Here is a 21,048-nt window from a genome sequence, read left to right on the forward strand (position 1 = left end):
CGTGATATCAGGAAGCAACGTAATACGCACATTACGACAGGGAGGTGATGGTGGTGCGTAAATTAATATTACAGACGTCCTGTGGTAAAATTACATTACTCCATCTACCCTTGTAAAACTAATCCCGTCCTAATAGGGCTTTATACATATATTTCGTAACCAATTCAAATGTAACCATAACCACCATCATTGTTTTACACCAGCATGCTGATAACGATTCTTTAGTCATTCGTCAATCCTGTAGCCTGAAACACTGGCCTCCTGAAAATCTACCCTTACATTATATGACAGAAAATATGATGTATATTTTAAAGAGACAATATATGTTTTTATATAGTAAGTATATTAAGTAAACATTTACCAACAAAATGATTTTAGTTTAATAACATTGTATTTTAATTATTTTTATAATTGTTATTTATGTGTTATTTTAACAAATTATTTTTAATGTAACTTCAAATCTCTTTAAATGATCAGTTCATGATCATTTGCACTATCAGTAAATAATGAATAATGTTAGAAGATCATTAAAACGACACAAAGTTTTTATACGTGTGCAACATACCTAACACCATGTATATGTCAAACACACATGGGTTTCTTTTATGTTTGTGAATAATCCTATAAAGTAAATGGTAAATCGTAAATGGACTGCATTTATATAGTGCTTTCACAGACCCAATGGCCACCAAAGCGCTTTACATTTTGCCTCATATTCACCCATTCACACACTCATTCATACACCGATGGTAAAGAATCAGAAAAAGAAATAAACCAATAGAAATAAGAATATTTTTGGAAAATATGCCAACGTTACTACTATATCCATATACTACTCTAAAGCATGGTTTGTCCTCAGGTCTCTCGGGTCTCATCAGATCAGATGCAAGAAGATACTGAGAAAGCAAATTGCTTCTGTAAGTCATAACAAGAAAAGAGAGAGTTATTTGAACTGGATGCATTGAGAAAAGAACATAAATGTAGTTGTTGAATAAAGTGTGATTTAACACAACATTGGAGAACTTTTGAGAAATGTATTTACCATGACTCAGTAGCCTGGTGAGTGAGATGCTGGCATTTGATTTAGTTGTGGTGCCAGATGTGGTGTTCGCTCTGGTGCCAGCTGTGGTAGCTGTGGTGCTAGCTGTAACGCCAGATGTGTTGTTCGCTCTGGTGCCAGCTGTGGTAGCTGTGGTGTTAGCTGTAACGCCAGATGTGTTGTTCGCTCTGGTGCCAGCTGTGGTGTTAGCTGTGATGCCGGCTGTGGAGTTAGCTGTGGTGTTAGCTGTGATGCCGGCTGTGGAGTTAGCTGTGGTGTTAGCTGTGGTGCCAGCTGTGGTGTTAGCTGTGGTGCCAGCTGTGGAGTTAGCTGTGTTGTTCGCTCTGGTGCCAGCTGTGGAGTTAGCTGTGGTGCCAGCTGTGGAGTTAGCTGTGGTGTTAGCTGTGGTGCCAGCTGTGGTGTTAGCTGTGGTGTTAGCTGTGGTGCCAGCTGTGGAGTTAGCTGTGTTGTTCGCTCTGGTGCCAGCTGTGGAGTTAGCTGTGGTGCCAGCTGTGGTGCTTACAACATTAGTAGAATTGACATTAGCTAGATTAACCCGAACAGAGGACTCAAGTACACTTGTTGGTGCTCCTAGCACAGTTCCTTTAAAACAAATTGTAAAATGGCAGTCAATAATCAGCTCAGGGTTTATGCATGTACAGTTGGGACCAAAAGTCTGAGGCCACTAGTAAAAATTTAGCATTTTTCATATTTATTATACATTTTCCCTACTACATTTATTATATAAAAACATTTATTTTGTGAAAGTTGAATAGAAACATTTACATATTTCACAACGTGTTAGCATGTGGTATGTCCACCTTTTACTTCAATGACAGCAGCACTTAAGCTGACATAGAAATTAAGCAACTTAATGATCCATGCAAAAAAAAATATTTTAATTTATAAACATAAGGTCATGTTATAAATGTGTTTATTTGATTAGTGACCTAGAGCAAAACCTACAATATTTGATACATTTTTAATGGATTGTTTTACAAAAATAAGGATATTTTATTAAAATATTTTTAACACCGCTTACATTGACCAAAGTGCTGCAAAAAGGACATAAAATCCCATTAATATACCAACATATTTAAGGCTACTGTTATTCATGCATGAATCAATATGACTCCTGTCGTAGTTAAGGATCACTCTTCATTGGTTCATGATTTCATATCTTCACTAATCATGTGTTCATGTTGAAGTAACTATTAATTCAGGTATTAGTACATGATTATTCATGCCCTGTTATTGTAAAGTGTTACCGAGATTTTTTATGAAATATATTTCTTTCAGCATTAGCTACACATCCTATAACCTGTAATGTAATGTAACAAACTCACCATTGTTTGATCCCTTCAAGATGTCAAGGAACATGAGAATTTGGGAATTAGCAATGTTGCTGATGTTGAAATTTGTGCCATTGCCACCGCTTAGGAAGGATGTGACGTTTCCATCAATGGGGATGGTGAAAACACACTGAATCAAGCTTGACTGTATCAAACCCTGGATATTGTTTACATTAGGCTGGGGAAAAAGGATATTGATTCACATATCAATATCTGATTGTTTGATAATTATTTGAGTGCTCAAACAATACGCTCACAAACATCCTTACTATATTTGTGATCCACAGTGTATTATTGTAGAGCATTGTAGTTTGGAAGAAAAACCCGCCATTATTATTTCCACAGACAAAGATTACATTACGATCCTGCAAAAAATAAGAAGAAACAAAAGTTGGGGGTGTGTTATTTTGAGAAGGAGAAAATGGATGTAGCACCAAGCAGACTGCCTCTGTAATGTAAAAGCAGGATTAGGTTGGTTTCCATCTAGTCTGGACATTTCTGCATATGATACTCCAAAAAAAAAAAAAAAAGCATAATTTATTTTTTATTTAAATGTATAATAGTTGTTTCATAACTGGGTTGGAAAAAACAAACAAACAGACAAACTTGTTTTATTCACATTTCCCCACACACATTATTAACAGACTACTCGATTTTAAAAACGGACTGAAATGTATGTACTGTATGTTTTGTATTAAGAAATTTTGTTTTATTTGATCATATAGGAAGTATGTTAGTGATGATAAAATTTGTACATGGTCCCTTTTCAAAATTTTTTAAAAAAACTCAAATAGCAGACTGCTTAAACTGTCACAGTGTGGTTGCAAATAAAACTTTAAATCAGTTCAAACGTTGCCTTATTTCTTACCAAGATGCAATTATATAAAGTTTATACTCTTTATTATATACAGAAATGGACCTTGGTGAACATATTTAGACAGTTTGTGAGACTTGTTTTCAGACAGTTTAATATAACTTGCAAAAAGGTCTAGTACAAATGTTACTGTCACTAAACGGCAGCTGTTACAGTTGCTAGGCAACAAGAACACCCCTTCGTAGGATAGACCGTCCCATTTAACAATGCTCGGTCTGACCTTCGCGGCATTCGAAGGCGTGGCCTTTAAAGTCTGAGTCCTTCGAAGGATGCAGCCTTTGAATTGGGTCACATCCTAAATGAGTGAGTTAACAAGGGGCAGGTGGACACAATAGGTTGCTATGGTAACAAACAACTAGGAAACTAGGTCACACCAAGCGTGCTGCACAAGCCCTGAAAAGTGAAGCCAAAGCATCTCAGGTGGTTGGTCCCAGTATAGGTAATTAACCCTGCCCACCCCATGAAGTCTAATGGGACACGATGGAAACTAAATAATCAAATTAAACTTCAAATACATTTTTTCCAAAGATGTTTTCTGTCATTTTAGGTATAGTTTTCATCACGCTGATTTAAGTTTAAGTGTTCGTTTAAAAAAAAAAAAAAAAAAGTTTAGTCTTAGTTATTTGATGCTATAAAAACGGGAATGAGACGTCATGATTGACAGAATCTCTAAACGAAGTAGTCCAACAGACTTTTTGGGGGATTTTCGGGAGGAGATTGGAGCTTCAACTTTAAAGGGTTAGTTCGCCCATTTAAGACATGAAGTTGTATGCAATCCTTACTAGCACTATAGTGCATACACACTGACCCACTCTGTTGTCACCTCCCTGGTCAGAGTTCTGGCCGCTGGAAGTTTTTCAATAAAGTACTCCCGGTTATTTTCCGGGGCCACAAATCTGCGTTTTTACGTGAAAAAATGATGTGCGTTTCAAAGCTTGATTAATTTACCACACAAAAAACACACCGGTCAAAATTCATACCTCAGTTTTAATCGGCACTATTTTCTATCCATTTCTATCAATCCGCGCTGCTGTCAACGTCAACAGTGCGCACGTTCCGATCAGCTGTTGATAGTGTGACTCGCTGACAACATGTCTGACTGCGAAACTTCTGATGATGAAACCAATTTTAGCACAATGTCAGACGGATCAGATGATGAAAGTAATTTTAGCACAACGATTGATTGCAACACAAAACCTCAATTGTGTGTGTGTTCAATCAAATAGTTTTCTCAGCAAATTGTACCAATATCCCTATATAGGCCTACTGTTTTTATATTAGACATCTTTTCACGTGTTTTATAATGGAGACTATAACATCAGCTTGTTTACCGTACAGTTTAGACATGGGATCATAAAGTTAGTAAATAGAGCTTACCCGTGGTACTGGTACAGCAAAACTCTTTAATTTTCCTTTTCCTCCTTGGTTGGGGATGTAATCGTCTTCGCTGAAGTGAGCACTACACACACGTAAATCCTTTATTCTGGATATTTTAGCTCCCGCAGAGTAGCCGATGGCGACCAGCCAAAGCTGTCTCATAGTTATATTCGAAACAGGAAAACGATGGAATCTGAACTTTGATCACGGCACATCCTTGTGGTCACAGCCTGGGAATTTACAAGTTCGCACCATTGTTAATTTAATACTTTTTACGTCGTTGTCAATCGATTGTGTAAACACTATGGAACAGCTGATCGGAATGCGCGGATTGATAGAAATGGATAGAAAATAGTGCCGATTAAAACTGAGGTATGAATTTTGACCGGCGTGTTTTTTTGTGTGGTAAATTAATCAAGCTTTGAAACGCAAATTATTTTTTCACGTTAAAACGCACAGTTTTGTGGCCCCGGAAAATAACCGGGAGTACTTTATTGAAAAACTTCCAGCGGCCAGAACTCTGACCAGGGAGGTGACAACAGAGTGGGTCAGTGTGTATGCACTATAGTGCTGGTAAGGATTGCATACAACTTCATGTCTAAAATGGGCGAACTAACCCTTTAATTTCTACATGCCCATAACTGTTTATTTCACACTGACACAATGCGTGGCTCTGTAATAAACATTGTACTAACCGTTTCTACGGGAGTGAGGGCAGTACATTGATATCGCAGCTCCAATTCACGCTCACTACTGTGCAGACTCGGGTCCCGCGTTCACTACTGCGCAGAATCAGGTCCCAAATCAGCGCCATATTAGGACTTTGGCGGCTTCACTTTTCAAGAGAGGGAAGGGGCATCGTCCATCTTTTTTTACAGTCTATGGGTCACACTAGGAAACTAGGTCATTTCTCAATTCCAAGTACGCAAAGTTCGGACAAGCGTCCTTGGTAGTTGGACTTTTTGGAACCCAAGTGTGATTCAGGAGAACAAAAGGACGCAAGTATGGTAATTCTACAAATGGAACAGTAGCGTTCTTGATAGTGTCATTCAGCTCGCTCTGGCGAGTCCGGTTATCTCAGTGTGTATATTTTAGGCAACAATGAAATTAAATATGTTAGAAATATAAATAGCCAGTAGCCACAAAAATGTGGTTCAGACAACGCATACAATGATTATCTTCACTGCTGCATGTATATTTATTAGGGCCGGGACTCGATAAATTTTTTTTATCTAATTAATCAGAGGCTTTGTAATTAATTAATCGAAATTAATCGCATTTTAATTGCATAAATATTTGACCTGAGAACAGTGAGAAGTAATTTTTTTCACATGGATTTTTAGTATACTATTGAATAATGACTGAATACATAAGCTAAAGCAACAAAATAGTTTATTTTTGTTCAACCAAGTCCAGCAGACCAGTGCAATTTTTGCCATTAAGTGTAGCAATAGCATATTGAACACACTAATGGTGTGTTCACACCGAACGCGAATTTAATTATTTGCGCGAGTAGATTACATACAAAGTCAATGCAAAGACGCGAATAGACGCATCAATCGCGCCGGGCGTTGCGAATGACGCGAATTGGGCGACGCGTTTGCCGCGAATGTCTTCCCGGCAAGTTGAAAAATTTGGACTCGAGCAAATGTTCAAGCGTCTAACTAGACGCGATAGACGCGTATTTGACGCTCTATTTGCGTTCGGTGTGAACACACCATAATAGCAATAGCGAATTCCTTGTTGCATAGCTTGCACACAACCATGCTCTTATCGACGCTTCCATCCATTCGCTTTTTATAACAAAATTTCCCATCCACCGGCCAACCAAAGCGATCTCGTCAGCTTCTTCGTCATGAGCGCTAGTTGGTGCGCCAGTATAATCGGTCCGCCGAAACTCATCCAGTGAGAAACGTTCCGCGGTGCAAAACTAAGTGTGATTAAAATAATTTGTGTAATTAATTAACGCGTTAAAGTCTGTAATTAATTAATCTTAATTAACGCGTTAAAGTCCAGGCCCTAATATTTATAACAAAATGAAATGTAAAAGAGTAGAGGCAGGGATGTTTTATATTAAAAAAATATTAAATGTATTAATATGTGGTTCAAGCAATATGTGCACAGATGTAGGGGAGAGCAGAACACAACCTAACACTTTTTGACTTTCTCAGTTTGTGTAAACCTACTTAGGGTTCAGAGTATTTATTCCCACATTTTTACACATGTGGCTTTGTTTCATTAATACAGTATATATTTCTTTCTTGATATACCCTGAAAGAATGGAAGTAAAATGTGACAACAAATATACAAGACTAACTAAAATATTTTCATATAAAATTATTAATGTTTTCATATAAAATATGGCATTTTTTATATTATTGAAAATAAACTAATTTGACAACAAACACACCGGAAAACACAACTATACAGCATATAGTTCAAAACATAATTAATAATTTCTGAACATTGACTTTTTTCTCCTTTTTCTCAATAGAACTCATAAAAGTATAGAATAGCATAGTTCTAATAGGGGCACATTTGTAACAGTGTTAACGTTCCCCACCTGCGCAACTGGGATTTAAACTCGGCTAGTGTCTTCTGCTGGTTAGATCAACATTACATAACTATCTAAACTGTTAAATAACAGATATAATATTAGAATATTACCAGATTTGTCTGATTTTAAATTTAACAAATTAATTTTAAAAAAATTATATAGCAAAAAATTTACTTCTGCCATGGTTAAATAAATGTTCCAAAGATTTCTGAATTTTGGCACAATTTTTTCTCTATATAGTGTTGATATGGCTACTAGTAAATACACTAACTTTTGTCATGCTAGCATGTGTGGAAGTATTTAAAACAAGTGTGTTACTACTAGCCCTGCGTTAGGTTGTGCCCCTCTCACCCCTACTCTGATAATCTGTGCACTGTAATATAATGAAATATGACAAAACACTCTTTTTGTTAAACATCAGTTTTAAAGATCAATAATAGCCATTATAAAAGTATAAGTAAAAGGTATAAGCTATACAATAAAAAATAAAGACAAGTAAACGATTCAGTCAAACGTACAAAGTCAGCGCTCTAGTAGGCTACAATGTTACAGTTAAATAGCCTAAATATGCTAACCTAAAGGATTATTAGGAACACCAGCCTAAATATGCTCACCTAAAGGATTATTAGGAACACCATACTAATACTGTGTTTGACCCCTTTCGCCTTCAGAACTACCTTAATTCTACGTGGCATTGATTCAACAAGGTGCTGAAAGCATTCATTAGAAATGTTGGCCCATATTGATAGGATAGTATCTTGCAGTTGATGGAGATTTGTGGGATGCACATCCAGGGCACGAAGCTCCCGTTCCACCACATCCCAAAGATATGGTAAATGGACTGCATTTATATAGCGCTTTCACAGACCCAATGGCCACCAAAGCGCTTTACATTTGCCTCACATTCACCCATTCACACACTCATTCATACATTGACGGCGGTGTCTGCCATACAAGGCGCCATCCAGCGTGTCGGGAGCAGCCGGGGTTAGGTGTCTTGCTCATGGACACCTCGACACTTGGTCAGGTGGAACCGGGGATTGAACCACCAACCTTCCGGTTCGCAGACAACCTACATGAACCACTCTGAACCAAGATGCTCTATTGGGTTGAGATCTGGTGACTGTGGGGGCCATTTTAGTACAGTGAACTCATTGTCATGTTCAAGAAACCAATTTGAAATGATTCGAGCTTTGTGACATGGTGCATTATCTTGCTGGAAGTAGCCATCAGAGGATGGGTACATGGTGGCCATAAAGGGATGGACATGGTCAGAAACAATGCTCAGGTAGGCCGTGGCATTTAAACGATGCCCAATTGGCACTAAGGGGCCTAAAGTGTGCCAAGAAAACATCCCCCACACCATTACACAACAACCACCAGCCTGCACAGTGCTAACAAGGCATGATGGATCCATGTTCTCATTCTGTTTACGCCAAATTCTGACTCTACCATCTGAATGTCTCAACAGAAATCGAGGCTCATCAGACCAGGCAGCATTTTTCCAGTCTTCAACTGTCCAATTTTGGTGAGCTCTTGCAAATTGTAGCCTCTTTTTCCTATTTGTAGTGGAGATGAGTGGTACCCGGTGGGGTCTTCTGCTGATGTAGCCCCCCTCTTTTTCCTATTTGTAGTGGAGATGAGTGGTACCCCGTGGGGTCTTCTGCTGATGTAGCCCATCCACCTCAAGGTTGTGCGTGTTGTGGCTTCACAAATGCATGCATACCTTGGTTGTAAAGAGTGGTTATTTCAGTCAAAGTTGCTCTTCTATCAGCTTGAATCAGTCGGCCCATTCTCCTCTGACCTCTAGCATCAACAAGGCATTTTCGCCCACAGGACTGCCGCATACTGGATGTTTTTCCCCTTTCACACCATTCATTGTAAACCCTAGAAATCCCAGTAACTGAGCAGATTGTGAAATACTCTGACCGGCCCGTCTGGCACCAACAACCATGCCACGCTCAAAATTGCTTAAATCACCTTTCTTTCCCATTCTGACATTCAGTTTGGAATTCAGGAGATTATCTTGACCACGACCACACCCCTAAATTGAAGCAACTGCCATGTGATTGGTTGATTAGATAATTGCATTAATGAGAAATTGAACAGGTGTTCCTAATAATCCTTCAGGTGAGTGTATATTAAGAAGTTATGAAACTTCACCAAAGATCGCCCGTTAGATACACAAGACGAATTATATCTCATGTTTAGCAAATAGACTAGAGACATCAGATCCAGTGGCAAACGTCAGAAGGACTAGCCAAGGAAAGGCTGTTCCAGGCGGGGTTATAGAGCGCTAAGTGTCCGGTGATCACCTGGATCTCACAACTACGAAAACATTTTCAAATAGGCGCATTCATTGTAAATAACCCACAGCTTTGATCTTTAAACAACTACATTCTCACCTGAAAAACTCTTTAAACTACATTTCGTTACACAATAACAGTAGTATTTTTTAATTATTTGGATTTTCTCCTACGCTATTGACGCTTGCTGGTGGGTGCAAGATGCATTCTGGGATACCTGGCTGAGTCAAGTCCACACAAGTCACCTTTCGATGCATCCTCGATCAAAGGGGCGGATCAAGAACACATCTGGGGATTTGAACTGAACTTTGAATTGAAACAGTACTTTTGAGTACTTGGGCAGCGACTGATGACGTTTCACAAGTCCACAAGAACACAAGTATATTGAGAAACAGCTTAGGTCAACTAAGGGGCCGTTTACACGACACCGTTTTCGATTTTAAACGGAAAACTTCTCATGCGTTTTGGCCATTCATTTACACGACAACTGTGTTTTGGGTGCCTAAAGCCGGGGACACACTTAACAACTGTAAGGCCGATTTTGAATACAATTTGATACTTACCACTGATCATGCCCAAACGCACAGTCAGAGACCGTTGCGTTCAGTTGGTGTTCACAGTTGGTATTTAAAATCTGCTGCCGTCGTTGGAAACAGTCTGTAATGCCTCGCTCACACTACTGGAGTTTTAGGCCGATTTATGCCCGATTTACCCCTCCCGAGAATCGGAGAAAAAAATCTTGTCGAGGATCGGAGAAACCTCGATCGGTTCCAAAGTTTGGCACAGATTATCTGGTAATGTGAGGCGTTCATAATGTGAGGAGTTCACAGATCGAATCTTGCACCTCCCAATCTGCTCTCACTCAAATCGGGCTCGCCCCGATCATATGAAACATGTTTGATATTTATCGGGATGAGCAAGATTGTGATTACGCCAGTACTGTCACAATAGCCTATAAGAAACAGGGCTGTCATGGTGAAGGAATTTCCATTGAGGTAATTTTGAGTGACTCATCAGCGCGATGCACGCATTATCTCCATTTATTTATTTATTGCTAAATAAATAAGTGTTATGCTGTGGTCAGCAGGCACGAAGACGAGTTTCCTACATGTTCAGCAGGGCTTGACATTAACACCCGCCAACCCGGGTTTTCGATACATATGATATCGATACTGAACTATCTGCAACTCTTCCGCTGCAGGATGCATGCGATCTTCGCAGTGAATGCGCCAGAGAGAAATGCACATTTCATACGGATTAGGCTACATAAGCAGAGAGCAGTCTGTAGTCTGTTTTCTTTCGTTTTGAATTGTTCTGTTTAAAAATAGACATGTCTGTGAGGCGGCTACCTTATACGCTGAGTTTCGGTTCATTTATGAGACCAGGTCCAGTTCACGCGCCTGCGCATCTGTTTCCTTTTTGTCTGCTATATTTAGCCAACTTCGTATTTATTAAATCCAGGCAATTGGTTGATGAAACATTGATTAAAATTAAGATACAATTAATACAAAACTAAATTCAATTTAAAGAAAGGTTTTCTGCTTTATGTTGGATGTCTCTGTGAAAGTTTTAAAGCATCTTTTAGTGCCGCTTTCAGAGCGCTCACGGAGAACGGTCACATCCATAGCCTAATTGTTTTGTCCTCAAATGCGAACACGAAAAATAAAATAAAACAATATGAATATTTTATTATCTGTGGAGACTGAGCGCCAACCCTTCTTCATCCGGTGGGTAGTAGCTTCTCTAGGCTATTACTTTGGTTTGCGCAGTGTAATTCACAGAATTACAAAAAAATATTTTGCCACCTAAAAGTTAAAGATTTGTTATGCATGTTTATTTCCCTCTTATTAAATATAAAACGCATGTGTAGACAAATATGTTTCTAATGTCTGGACTCATTTATTAAGGGAGTATAGACCTATATAATATATTGGTATTAAATGCATTTTCTGAGAAGTTATATTTCAAGTTTTGACTGCAAATGTCATGCCCATAACGCTGGAATTGCCCAATTGTAAAGAATTTATTTTCAACTAGTTATGTTCATTTAAAGATAGATTAAATGAAACAAGCTGTTAATTATTTTAATGTTTAATTTTAACTTTGAGCTCCACTTTACAATGCTCAGCTGAGCAGCAATGGGCAACGCTGCTGATGCTTTACCTTATAGAGATCAATGGCATTGATTATTGTAGCCTATTGAACAGAGCTGACGCCATTCATTAGAAATCTCCTTATTAAAATTATTTATTTTTTTATTTTTTTTAGATTTCACTTTCTTGGTCACAGCAACCTTTTCACGAATTTCACGACTTGATATGAAGGACAGATATTTTGTTTACATCCACCTTTCTGCTTCCGATCTGTTGCGTGAGATCACGTGAGGCACTTCCTCTGGCACGAATCTTAATAACATTGTGTAGTGTGTGATGCGCCGCGAATTTCAAAACTTGTAGTGTGAGCATGTTTAAGATTTGAGGTAAGAAAATCTGCAAAGATTCTCCTCAAGTGTGTGCTGCAACCAGATTTCAAAATCGGTTTAAAAAAAAATTAAAACTCCTGTGAGCCAGGCTTAAATGTGTTCAGTTCAGTCTTAGAATGTTTCAGCTAGTCGTTAAGCATGTCCCCAAACTTTTGAAAACGGGTTTCAAAATGCAAGCTTTTGAAAACAGTACCGCTATCGACAAAAACGTAAATCTGTGAAAGCGGTGACAGCATGCACATGCTTATTACGTGTTTAGTCTATAGGCATGCGCGTGTGGGCTGTATTATTTGATCATAAATACACTAAAAACAGTAATATTGTAAACATTACAATTTAAAAGAACCGTTTTCTGTTTGAATATATTTTAAAATATAAATGTGATCCATTTATCAAAATTCTAGATAGAAAGTTCAAAATAACAGCATTTATTTGAAGTAAAAAACTTTTGTAACATTATAAATGTCTTTACCGTTACTTTTGATCAATTTAATTGAAAAAGGGATCACATTTTCCACAAATGCAGCAAAACATTTTTCAACATTCCTGACAAGAACCATTATAAATGATTGACCATCAATAATAATTATTAATAATTGATCATCATGTGATACTAAAAATTTAAGTAATGGCTGCTGAACATTCAGCTATGCCATCACAGGAATAAATTACATTTTAAAATATATTAAAACAGAAAACAGTTACTTTAAAATTGTAATATTTTATACAATTTTCACAGTTTTTACTGTATTTTGATAAAATAATACAGCCTTGGCAGGCATAAAACACTTCCTTCAAATACATAAAAAAATTTCCAAACTTTTGACCGTGATAGTGTATTAAACCGCACATAATATGGAATTAACTACTCACACATTGCTTGAAATAAGGTCCATTATGGACTTGATTAAACACAAATTAAACAGGCAGTGACAGATACACAAACAATGTCTATAAAGAAAATTATATTTCGGGAGGAGCTCGTTCCGATAATAAACCTAATTAACACGAGAGGAGCGCATTTAGATAATCAACACAATTAACGATATAAGAGGTATACAGCAGACTTAACTCGGTTCGTTGACAATTTATCAGCATCCCTCCACCACACCATCTCCTCACTTCTAGTTTTAACTATCACAACCTGGGGGGAGTACTCTGGGTTCAGGTCAAATTCCAAGCTCACGGCCCTACCCCCGGACAGCACGCCAAATACGCATAACCTTTACTCTTACCTTTAATTATGTGAGTGTGAACTTGTGAAATCTGACTGCATTTTTCTTCTAGGCAAGCCTTAGGTGTGGCAATGAACTGCACCGGAGTCAGAGTGCGTCAACCCCAAGGGTCCATCCAAAACGACTCCACTCCAAATAGTGACGCCACTCCCTAAGCCAAGATTTCAATAGTAGGACAAGATACCCACGCTTCTATGCTCTATAGTAAGGAAGTCATGGCCTTTACATCCTTCCTCCCTTCTCTGCAGGACAGGTGTCAGCCTTATAAGGCCCTAAAAGCAGAGCTCAAAGAAAAAATGTCTCAGCTAGTTCAGCACAAAACCCAGGGAGTAGCCTACCAAAGGGAGAATATCAACTGTGACCTTCGATATTACCACTACAGTACTTCCAGAGGGAGAATGAAACTCAGAGAGAAAATCAGTGTGGTATCGGATGAAAAGGTGCACGAGAGACGAGAGCAGGCGTATTTTCCCCGGGTTCCATAGCTAAAATGACTTAAGTGCCGCCACACTCGTCCACATACATAGAGATTACGTGAGAAAGTATACAATAAACATTCAACTCGGTTCACCAATAGAAAGGAAAATTAAAGGAATAGAACACAAGTCTGTCTGTAGAATGGATATCTCTTCTCCTGCTCACCTTTCACATCTCATACAGACACCCCCTCTACGCACATGCGCAGTTGTCGTTCTACCTCAAATTGCCGTAAATGCTCATGCTACAATGCGTAGGCTATGCATTAAACATATCATTAAAGAGTAGTTAAAATATGTCCAACGAGCAGTTTCAGTTTTTAACATTTAACATGAAGTAACTTAATCTGTTCCGTTTGTGGCATCATCACTCGCAAACGACAAACGTTTGAATGAGGATAGACCCAGACCTGGTGTGTTTTGTAAATGTGTTTTTATTACTCCAATAGTTTTAGTCATCTTGTTCAGATAGCAGATGACCGTGTTCACATTTTGTTTGTTGGACTATGTTTTTTAGGTGAAGACTCTGAGAGCTGTCAACCTTCAGTCTTTATAGGAATAAATTAAAAGAATTCAAGTGATAGTCGTTCTGTTTGACTAATTGATATTTCGTTTAGTGCAACTTTCTGGCTATTTGATGTGGGATCACACGAAGGATCAACACGAAAAGTCATACTGTTTTACACTTAAACTATTATAACTGAATCACATCTGACTAGTGCACTTAGTGATGCACGCTCATTAAAGTGGGTGCATAAGACTGACATGACACCTTCATAATCATGACATGAAACATGTCATGAATATAAAGGAGGTTTCATGCATGTTTATGACAACTGTCATTAAGTGTCATTCACTCAATTATGACATTTTTTATGCAAATATGACATTGTTTGAGATGTCTCGGTAATGACACCTTGACATAAACCAATACATCATAACCTGTCAGTGTCTTTGTCATGACAACTTGACATTACTAAGACATCACAACCTGTCATAAATATGTCATAAACATGACATAGCAGATTAATTATCAAACTTAAGAAGCCACTTAGCTTTATGGGTTAACATTACAATAAACTGTCATGTTGTTGGTTTTGACATTGGCTGTCAATCTCTCTCTCGTCTCTCAGATATGGCCGCTATGGCCGCTACGTACACTTTGAGCGTGGATGGGGAGCGACCCGCACCCAAAAGCTCTTGTAAAAAGGAGAGCACCACTGACACCTCGCATGAGTGGGACTCAAAGTTTCTGGCTGAGCACCGTAGAGTCGTCTCATAGACGGCGCCCTAGCCTAATACATGGGGACCGGATACCCATGTGTTGTGTGTTGTGAAAACATTATCTTTTTGTGCTTTATTTGGGTCGCTGTGAAAACAGCGTTTGTTTGTAGGGGTGCGTGCAGTGCGACGGGCCCATTGACTACATTCAGAAAAACTCCAGCCGCCTGAATTGAACAGGGAGCTGTGAGTGACTGTCTTTTCGAGGGCGGTCCGGCTAGCACAAGACTCGGACCTTGAGCGACTTCGGGTATCAGCCGCAGGGCGGGGCTGGGAGACCCAAGGCGCTGGTTTGGCTGGCTGAGGAGGTGGCGTGCTCGTGGTGGCACGACGCAGAGCTGGAGCGTTTAGGCAGAAAGTGTCTCATGGCCTGAGAAGACTTCTGCGCCTCGGTGAACCTCTCTGAAAATCCCTTCTCCGGCGGGCTGAAGAGACCGGTGTTGGATATGGGGGAAATCGAGGAACGCCGTCCTGTCCGCTTCCTTGATGTCAGCAGGGCCGGCTCTAACCCTTTGGTTGCCCTAGGCGATATTGAGTTTTGCGCCCCCCACCCACCCACCCTTAAAAAAATTATAAGTATTTATTAAACTAAACATGCTCTTATAGTTACTCAAAAACTTAAACAATAAATTGTTCATACAAATGCTACAAAGAACGTTCAAGGATATTTATATCATAGTTGCATTGTACAACTATATTTTATCTGACCATAAATAACTTTTAATAGATAAATTACAACTACTACCACCACTAGGCCTACTATTATTACAATCTATTGGGCTGCTACAAGGTTAAGAGGGTTTCTGGGGTATTTCCCCGTAAGAAAATTGTCCATTTTAATGTTAAATTCATCAATCTGGTGCACTTTGAGAGTTCAAAACTAAAAGCTCCAACCCATATTCAGTGTGCAAATTGAACAAAGATTTAATTACAGTGTCTGTCTACATTACACTACTACTACATAATAGATATAATATTAATCCCATGACAGTAATTGCCATAGGCTATAGGCTATTGTAAAACAAATGCACTGAAAAATAAAGGAAACTTTCATGAGTATTGTACAAATTTCTATACTTGAAGGTAAGTTATATATTTGGAAGTAACCCAGCGCCGCCAATTAAGCAAAACAAAACGAATGGGCCACCGATGTACGAGTTTTATGGGCCGTTAAGACAAAAATAGAAAAATAAAAGTATGAGATGTATGTATCGGCCCAAAAAGCACGTCGGGCCCGCGGGAATCTCCCGGTTGTCCCGATGGCCAGAACATTTGACACCTTAATGGATGAGATGAGAAGACTTACCTCTATACTGGGCTTTCTTTTTATCTTGTTGTTTTCGTCCCTGTGCACCAGAGGGTTTAGACCGCTTCATTTTCGATCAGCGCGCGCAGCAGCCGAGCACTTGCCGAGTTCAGACTGCACGATTTTAGCCCCGATTTTGGCTCGCCGACAGGTTTTGAGAAATCGCCGACAAATGCCCGAAATCACAGGCAAATCGGTGCTCGTTCACGCGAGTGACAATCACGCAGTGTGAATGAGCAAAGATGCGATCTGAGAGAATCGCCGACGAGTCGCCGACGCCCGTGAGATATTTGGCATGCTAAATATCTGTACCTGTCGGCGATTCACAATCCTGCTGTGTGAATGTGTTCTGACTAAAAACTACATCGGCGATGACCGACAGCCAATGAGAGAGCAAGATACAGGGAGGAGGGGGGGGAGTAGTTATAGAGCAGAATATCAGTATTTAATAGATAGGCCTATATTTACAATTATATCAAACAGAAACAAAGCACAAACATTTGCATGACCAGCAGCAACAGCAGGACATTTGCAAAATTATTTATTTACCCCCAACTCTCTTTGCAAAACACAGTCCTTGCTCCCCTCGTCTTCCCAACCATTTCCTGCATAAACTTTTTTTTTTTTTTTTTTTTTTCGCTACAAATCAGTGCACAGACAATTTGTAGGCTATCATTTTTAATAACAAATTCAGTGTCGCGCGAGAACTCCGGTATCACGCATGCGTGATCTTCCGTTATTTCCTTATCACTTCTCGCGTTTGTTTGGTTGTGAAACGTAGTTTGCGGACCAGGCAGAAGTTGTCGGCGATTCTTTCTTTTGTAAAGTCATGCAGTGTGAAACCTCCTGTCGCCGATCCATCGTGCAGTGTGAACACAGCAGCAACTGAACGTTACCCAGCCCAGATAGTCATGCAGTGTGAAAACAACAGTGACCCGATTATTTTGAAAATCGTGCAGTCTGAACTCGGCATTACGTAACCATAGAACGCAACGTAACGCAACTAACCCCCGCCCCCCCTTTAGGAAATGATCGACAATAATCATCCATTCAATCTAATAATCAGGTTGACAAGTAATTAAACGTATGGCTGAGGGGCGCCTTAGGATGATCATGTTTAATAAACATGTTTTTGTTTCGCTTGTCATTCTAATTCTGTGATTAATGGGAAGTAGGCCAAGGGCGACACTAGAGGGCGCCCGCGCCCCCAACACATTTGTCGCCCTAGGCAACCGCCTAGTTCGCCTATAGCAATCGCCGGCCCAGTGAGGTTTAGCCATAGATGGCGCTCAAGCACAACAAGGTTCGCCATGCCTCTGCCGATGGGCTGGGCAGTAGCCTTTGTAGCGCGTAGCGCTAAGTCAGTGGCGCTGCGCAGGTTTATCAAGCTTTGCCTGATAAACCTGCAACACCGCCATGGTGTGCAGGGCCGATGCAGCCTGACCGGAAGCTGAAAAGGCGCGTCCAGCGAGGGCTGAGGTGTTTCGGCAGGGCCTCGAGGGGTGCACCGCACTAGATCTCCAGCCAGCAGCAGTGTAATGTCTTAAAATATATGAATGCTAAACCTTTGTATTTTAACGGTATAAATCGTTTTTTAATGTCTTTAAATGCTATATGATTGTAAAAGGAACACTTTCTTCAAATTTATGTAAAAAACTTTCTTTAATAAAAATATCCTTTGATCGTATGTTTGTCGTTACCCAATACATCACTTCACCTTTTAAAAGTTTAAAGCACATTGTTTTTGAATATTTGGGAGGGGTGTGGATTTTTTAAGGGTCATAAATCAATCAAATTTGACACATATTGGCCTATAACACTGAGGTGGAACACCCTGCCTCAACTCTCCTTGTATCTAATTCCTTAGAATTAAACTGTTTTCAACATTGATAATAATAATTAATGTTTCTGGGGCACCAAATCGGCTTTCCATTTTATGACTTTTGGTCAAAACAATAATAATAATAATAATAATAATAATTCATTACATTTATATAGCGCTTTTCTAGGCACTCAAAGCGCTTCACATGGAAGGGGGAATCTCCAACGCATTCTCATCCCAAAGCGTAATATATTGACTCTTTTGACAAAGCCTCTATATCCAACGCACATGGCACCCTTTAGCGTCAATATAACACGCTTAGGTTTTGGGTAGGTTTAGGTCTGGGGTAGTGTTAGGGTTAGACCACTAGGAGGCGCCATATACCTGCGTCTCATATGACGCTAAAGGGTGCCATGTGCGTTGGATATAGACGCTTTGTCAAAAGAGTCAATATATTACGACTCAACCACCATGTTATCATCTTTGCTTTACGGTAGTATGGTCCACAGAGGCATTGAAGAGTGTGTGTTGTAAAATGTGCTTTGTATACCTGAGGGATATTAGATGTCAGTCCAGCTGCTGAAGCTATGTAACCGGTAGAGTTGCCACTGAGCTCAACAGTGAGGCTGATGTTAGTTAAGATAGCTGAGGTGAAGAAACACTGAGAGCTAGCCGAAGGATCACATCCTTTAGGGTTGTCCAAACACAGTTTGGTTTTTCCACACTCATTGCGGGTGATTTGGGTCTATGAATAAGAAAAAAAGAAGGTAATTTAATAATGGTTCTTTGAACCAAATAATTGTGGAAAGGAGTAAATGGTATTCTTACAGTCAAAGTTGTTGGTGTTGATAGGTTGCTTTCAGCCTTAATGAAAGACACTGCACAGCCTATAACGCAAACCACTAAAAACATCCGCTTACTCTCCATGTCTGAGAAAAAGATTATATATGCATTTAATAAAATGAACCTGAATTAAAATGATCGTATATCATATTTATGGAATAAATCATTTATGGATTACAATTTAAAATAAAACATTTTATAATTAAAGTAATGTTGTCTATATATAATAATTCTGCAAACAAGTATGTTTTACTCAAACAATGAACTATTTGTTATTTGGACAACTAATTGTTATGTATAGAAGGGTTTGATTTTAAATTATTAGTTTTATGGTTCTGAAAAAACATAAAAAAAAAAAAAAACATTATAGAGTAAAATTAATAAGAAATATTATAGGTTGTGCACTCTTCCCATGTAACGAATCTCTGAGATTTTGTTCCTTCCCCTGAAGCACAAGATCTTGCACAAACCTGTGGTATTCATACCAAATTCTTTAAAGTTATAAAATTTTACACTTTCAGTTCAATATCTCAAATAATAATATGATAATTAAATGAATAATAATCATAAATATATGGCCTGGTTTCACAGACAGGGTTTAGAATAAACCAGGATTTAGTTCAATTAGGACATTTAAGTAGCTTTTATAAACATTCCTTAGAAAACAAAACATGGTGTGCATCTGGAAACAAAACAATGGCATTGACATTAAGACATGTCAGTGCAAGCGGTTTTCAGTTAAAACAGCTCAAACTTGCATTTTAGTCTGGGACTAGGCTTAAACCTTGTCTTTCAGGTGTATGTGTATTACAGTAGTATATTAAATTGCAATTTACTATACAATATAACTACACTGAAAAAAATATTCTTTTTTTTATTTTAGTAGTAATTAGCAAACTTAATTTAATGTCTTCCAATCAATTTATCCATTGCATTTCAATTTACAAAAAAAAAAAAAAAAGTTTGCTACTTTTTAGAAGTAAAATAAAAAAGCCCATTCAAAAAAAAAGAAAAAAAAAGAAAGAAAGAGTAGTGGTCTCAGACTTTTGAATCTATAAACTTGAATAATTGGCATGGATTAAACACCACAATACAGAAAAAAATTAAATAAACTACGCAAACCTTAATCAAAATCATAAACTTTGCATATATGCTACTTTTACTTCTTCTACCTTTAGATGTCTTCACCAGTAGATACGTTGACCTTCACACCTTTGGAAAATGAGTAATGAATTCCTTGTTTAAGTAAAGGACAAAGCCCACAGAACCGGATTGGAAATGAGCACACCCCACTAAATGCATGAGGAAATACAATTGTCGTCGGATTGTTATGTAGTAAATCTGTAAACTAAAAGAACGCTTATCAAAATAATATATTAAAAAAATAATACATTTAAAACCATAATCTTACATAAACCCCAGTGTTAAATTAACACCCTTCAGTGTACATATATATGTCCAGACCCTATGGTCCAGACTGGGTGTTAAAATAACACTGAAGCTGTTGAGGTTAATGATGATAATTAAGTAATTAATCATGTGATGATTGACAATTAGTAGTGCCACCTGATTTTAATAAGCAGAATCATTGAAGGAAAGAGAAACAACAAGAACAGAAAAAGAGACCCACAGAAACACAACGACTGCAACTGACTTCCAGACATTACACATTATTGCATTATTATTATTTATTTATTTATTTCTGTCACTTCTACAAAAGTCCTTATTAAGAATTAACAGAAATTACAATTTTAATGTTAATGAAATTTTCATTTGAAGTCATGTTTTCTTTAATTGAACTCTTGACTTTTGAACAATAGTTTTTTTCTGGCTGTAAAATCATAACAGTAAATCTGTGATGTTACAGCTTGAGAGCAGTGCTGTTTTTTTAAACACAGACATCAAACCTCAACAATGGTGACAATCAAACAAAATGCTTTATGTTGCAGTGCATGAAGGGAGCCACCAATCAAAACTCAACCATGGCTCCCATCATGCATTGCAGCGTGAATAAATTTGCAGCTGAATTGTCCTATTATTTTTTTTAATTGTTCCTGTTTGCTTTTATTTTGCCGTTGTTTTATTGTGACTTTTTTGT

The 21,048-nt window shown here is 38.4% G+C and overlaps 1 protein-coding gene and 1 long non-coding RNA gene across 2 annotated transcripts; both read right to left on the reverse strand.

The window, feature by feature from the left end:
* Positions 1 to 793: 793 nt before the first annotated feature.
* LOC130090920 (uncharacterized) lies at positions 794 to 1,107 on the reverse strand. Its single transcript, XR_008807745.1, has 2 exons — positions 1,043 to 1,107; positions 794 to 915 (listed from the first exon to the last, which is right to left on the reverse strand). It is a non-coding gene; the product is annotated as an uncharacterized LOC130090920 (long non-coding RNA).
* Positions 1,108 to 2,077: 970 nt separating this feature from the next.
* On the reverse strand, positions 2,078 to 20,180 carry LOC130090987 (putative ferric-chelate reductase 1). Its single transcript, XM_056258657.1, has 6 exons — positions 20,114 to 20,180; positions 18,936 to 19,036; positions 18,658 to 18,852; positions 2,661 to 2,756; positions 2,386 to 2,569; positions 2,078 to 2,094 (listed from the first exon to the last, which is right to left on the reverse strand). Exons 2-6 carry the CDS (start codon positions 19,032 to 19,034, stop codon positions 2,078 to 2,080), a joined length of 591 nt encoding a protein of 196 aa, XP_056114632.1. The 5' UTR covers positions 19,035 to 19,036; positions 20,114 to 20,180.
* Between the last annotated feature and the right edge of the window lie 868 nt (positions 20,181 to 21,048).

The sequence above is a fragment of the Rhinichthys klamathensis genome, unplaced genomic scaffold (genome assembly GCF_029890125.1).
Source record: "Rhinichthys klamathensis goyatoka isolate OS25496 unplaced genomic scaffold, OSU_Roscu_1.1 h1tg000006l_1, whole genome shotgun sequence".
Taxonomy (NCBI): Eukaryota; Metazoa; Chordata; class Actinopteri; order Cypriniformes; family Leuciscidae; genus Rhinichthys; species Rhinichthys klamathensis.

Coding starts and splice junctions, on each gene's coding strand:
- LOC130090987 (XM_056258657.1), bottom strand. CDS start 19,034: ATGGAGAGTAAGCGGATGTTTTTAGTGGTTTGCGTTATAGGCTGTGCA. Junction 2,757..18,657: donor TGACATCTAATATCCCTCAG/GTATACAAAGCA, acceptor TATTTTTTGCAG/GATCGTAATGTAATCTTTGT. Junction 2,570..2,660: donor CACTGTGGATCACAAATATA/GTAAGGATGTTT, acceptor CTTTTTCCCCAG/CCTAATGTAAACAATATCCA.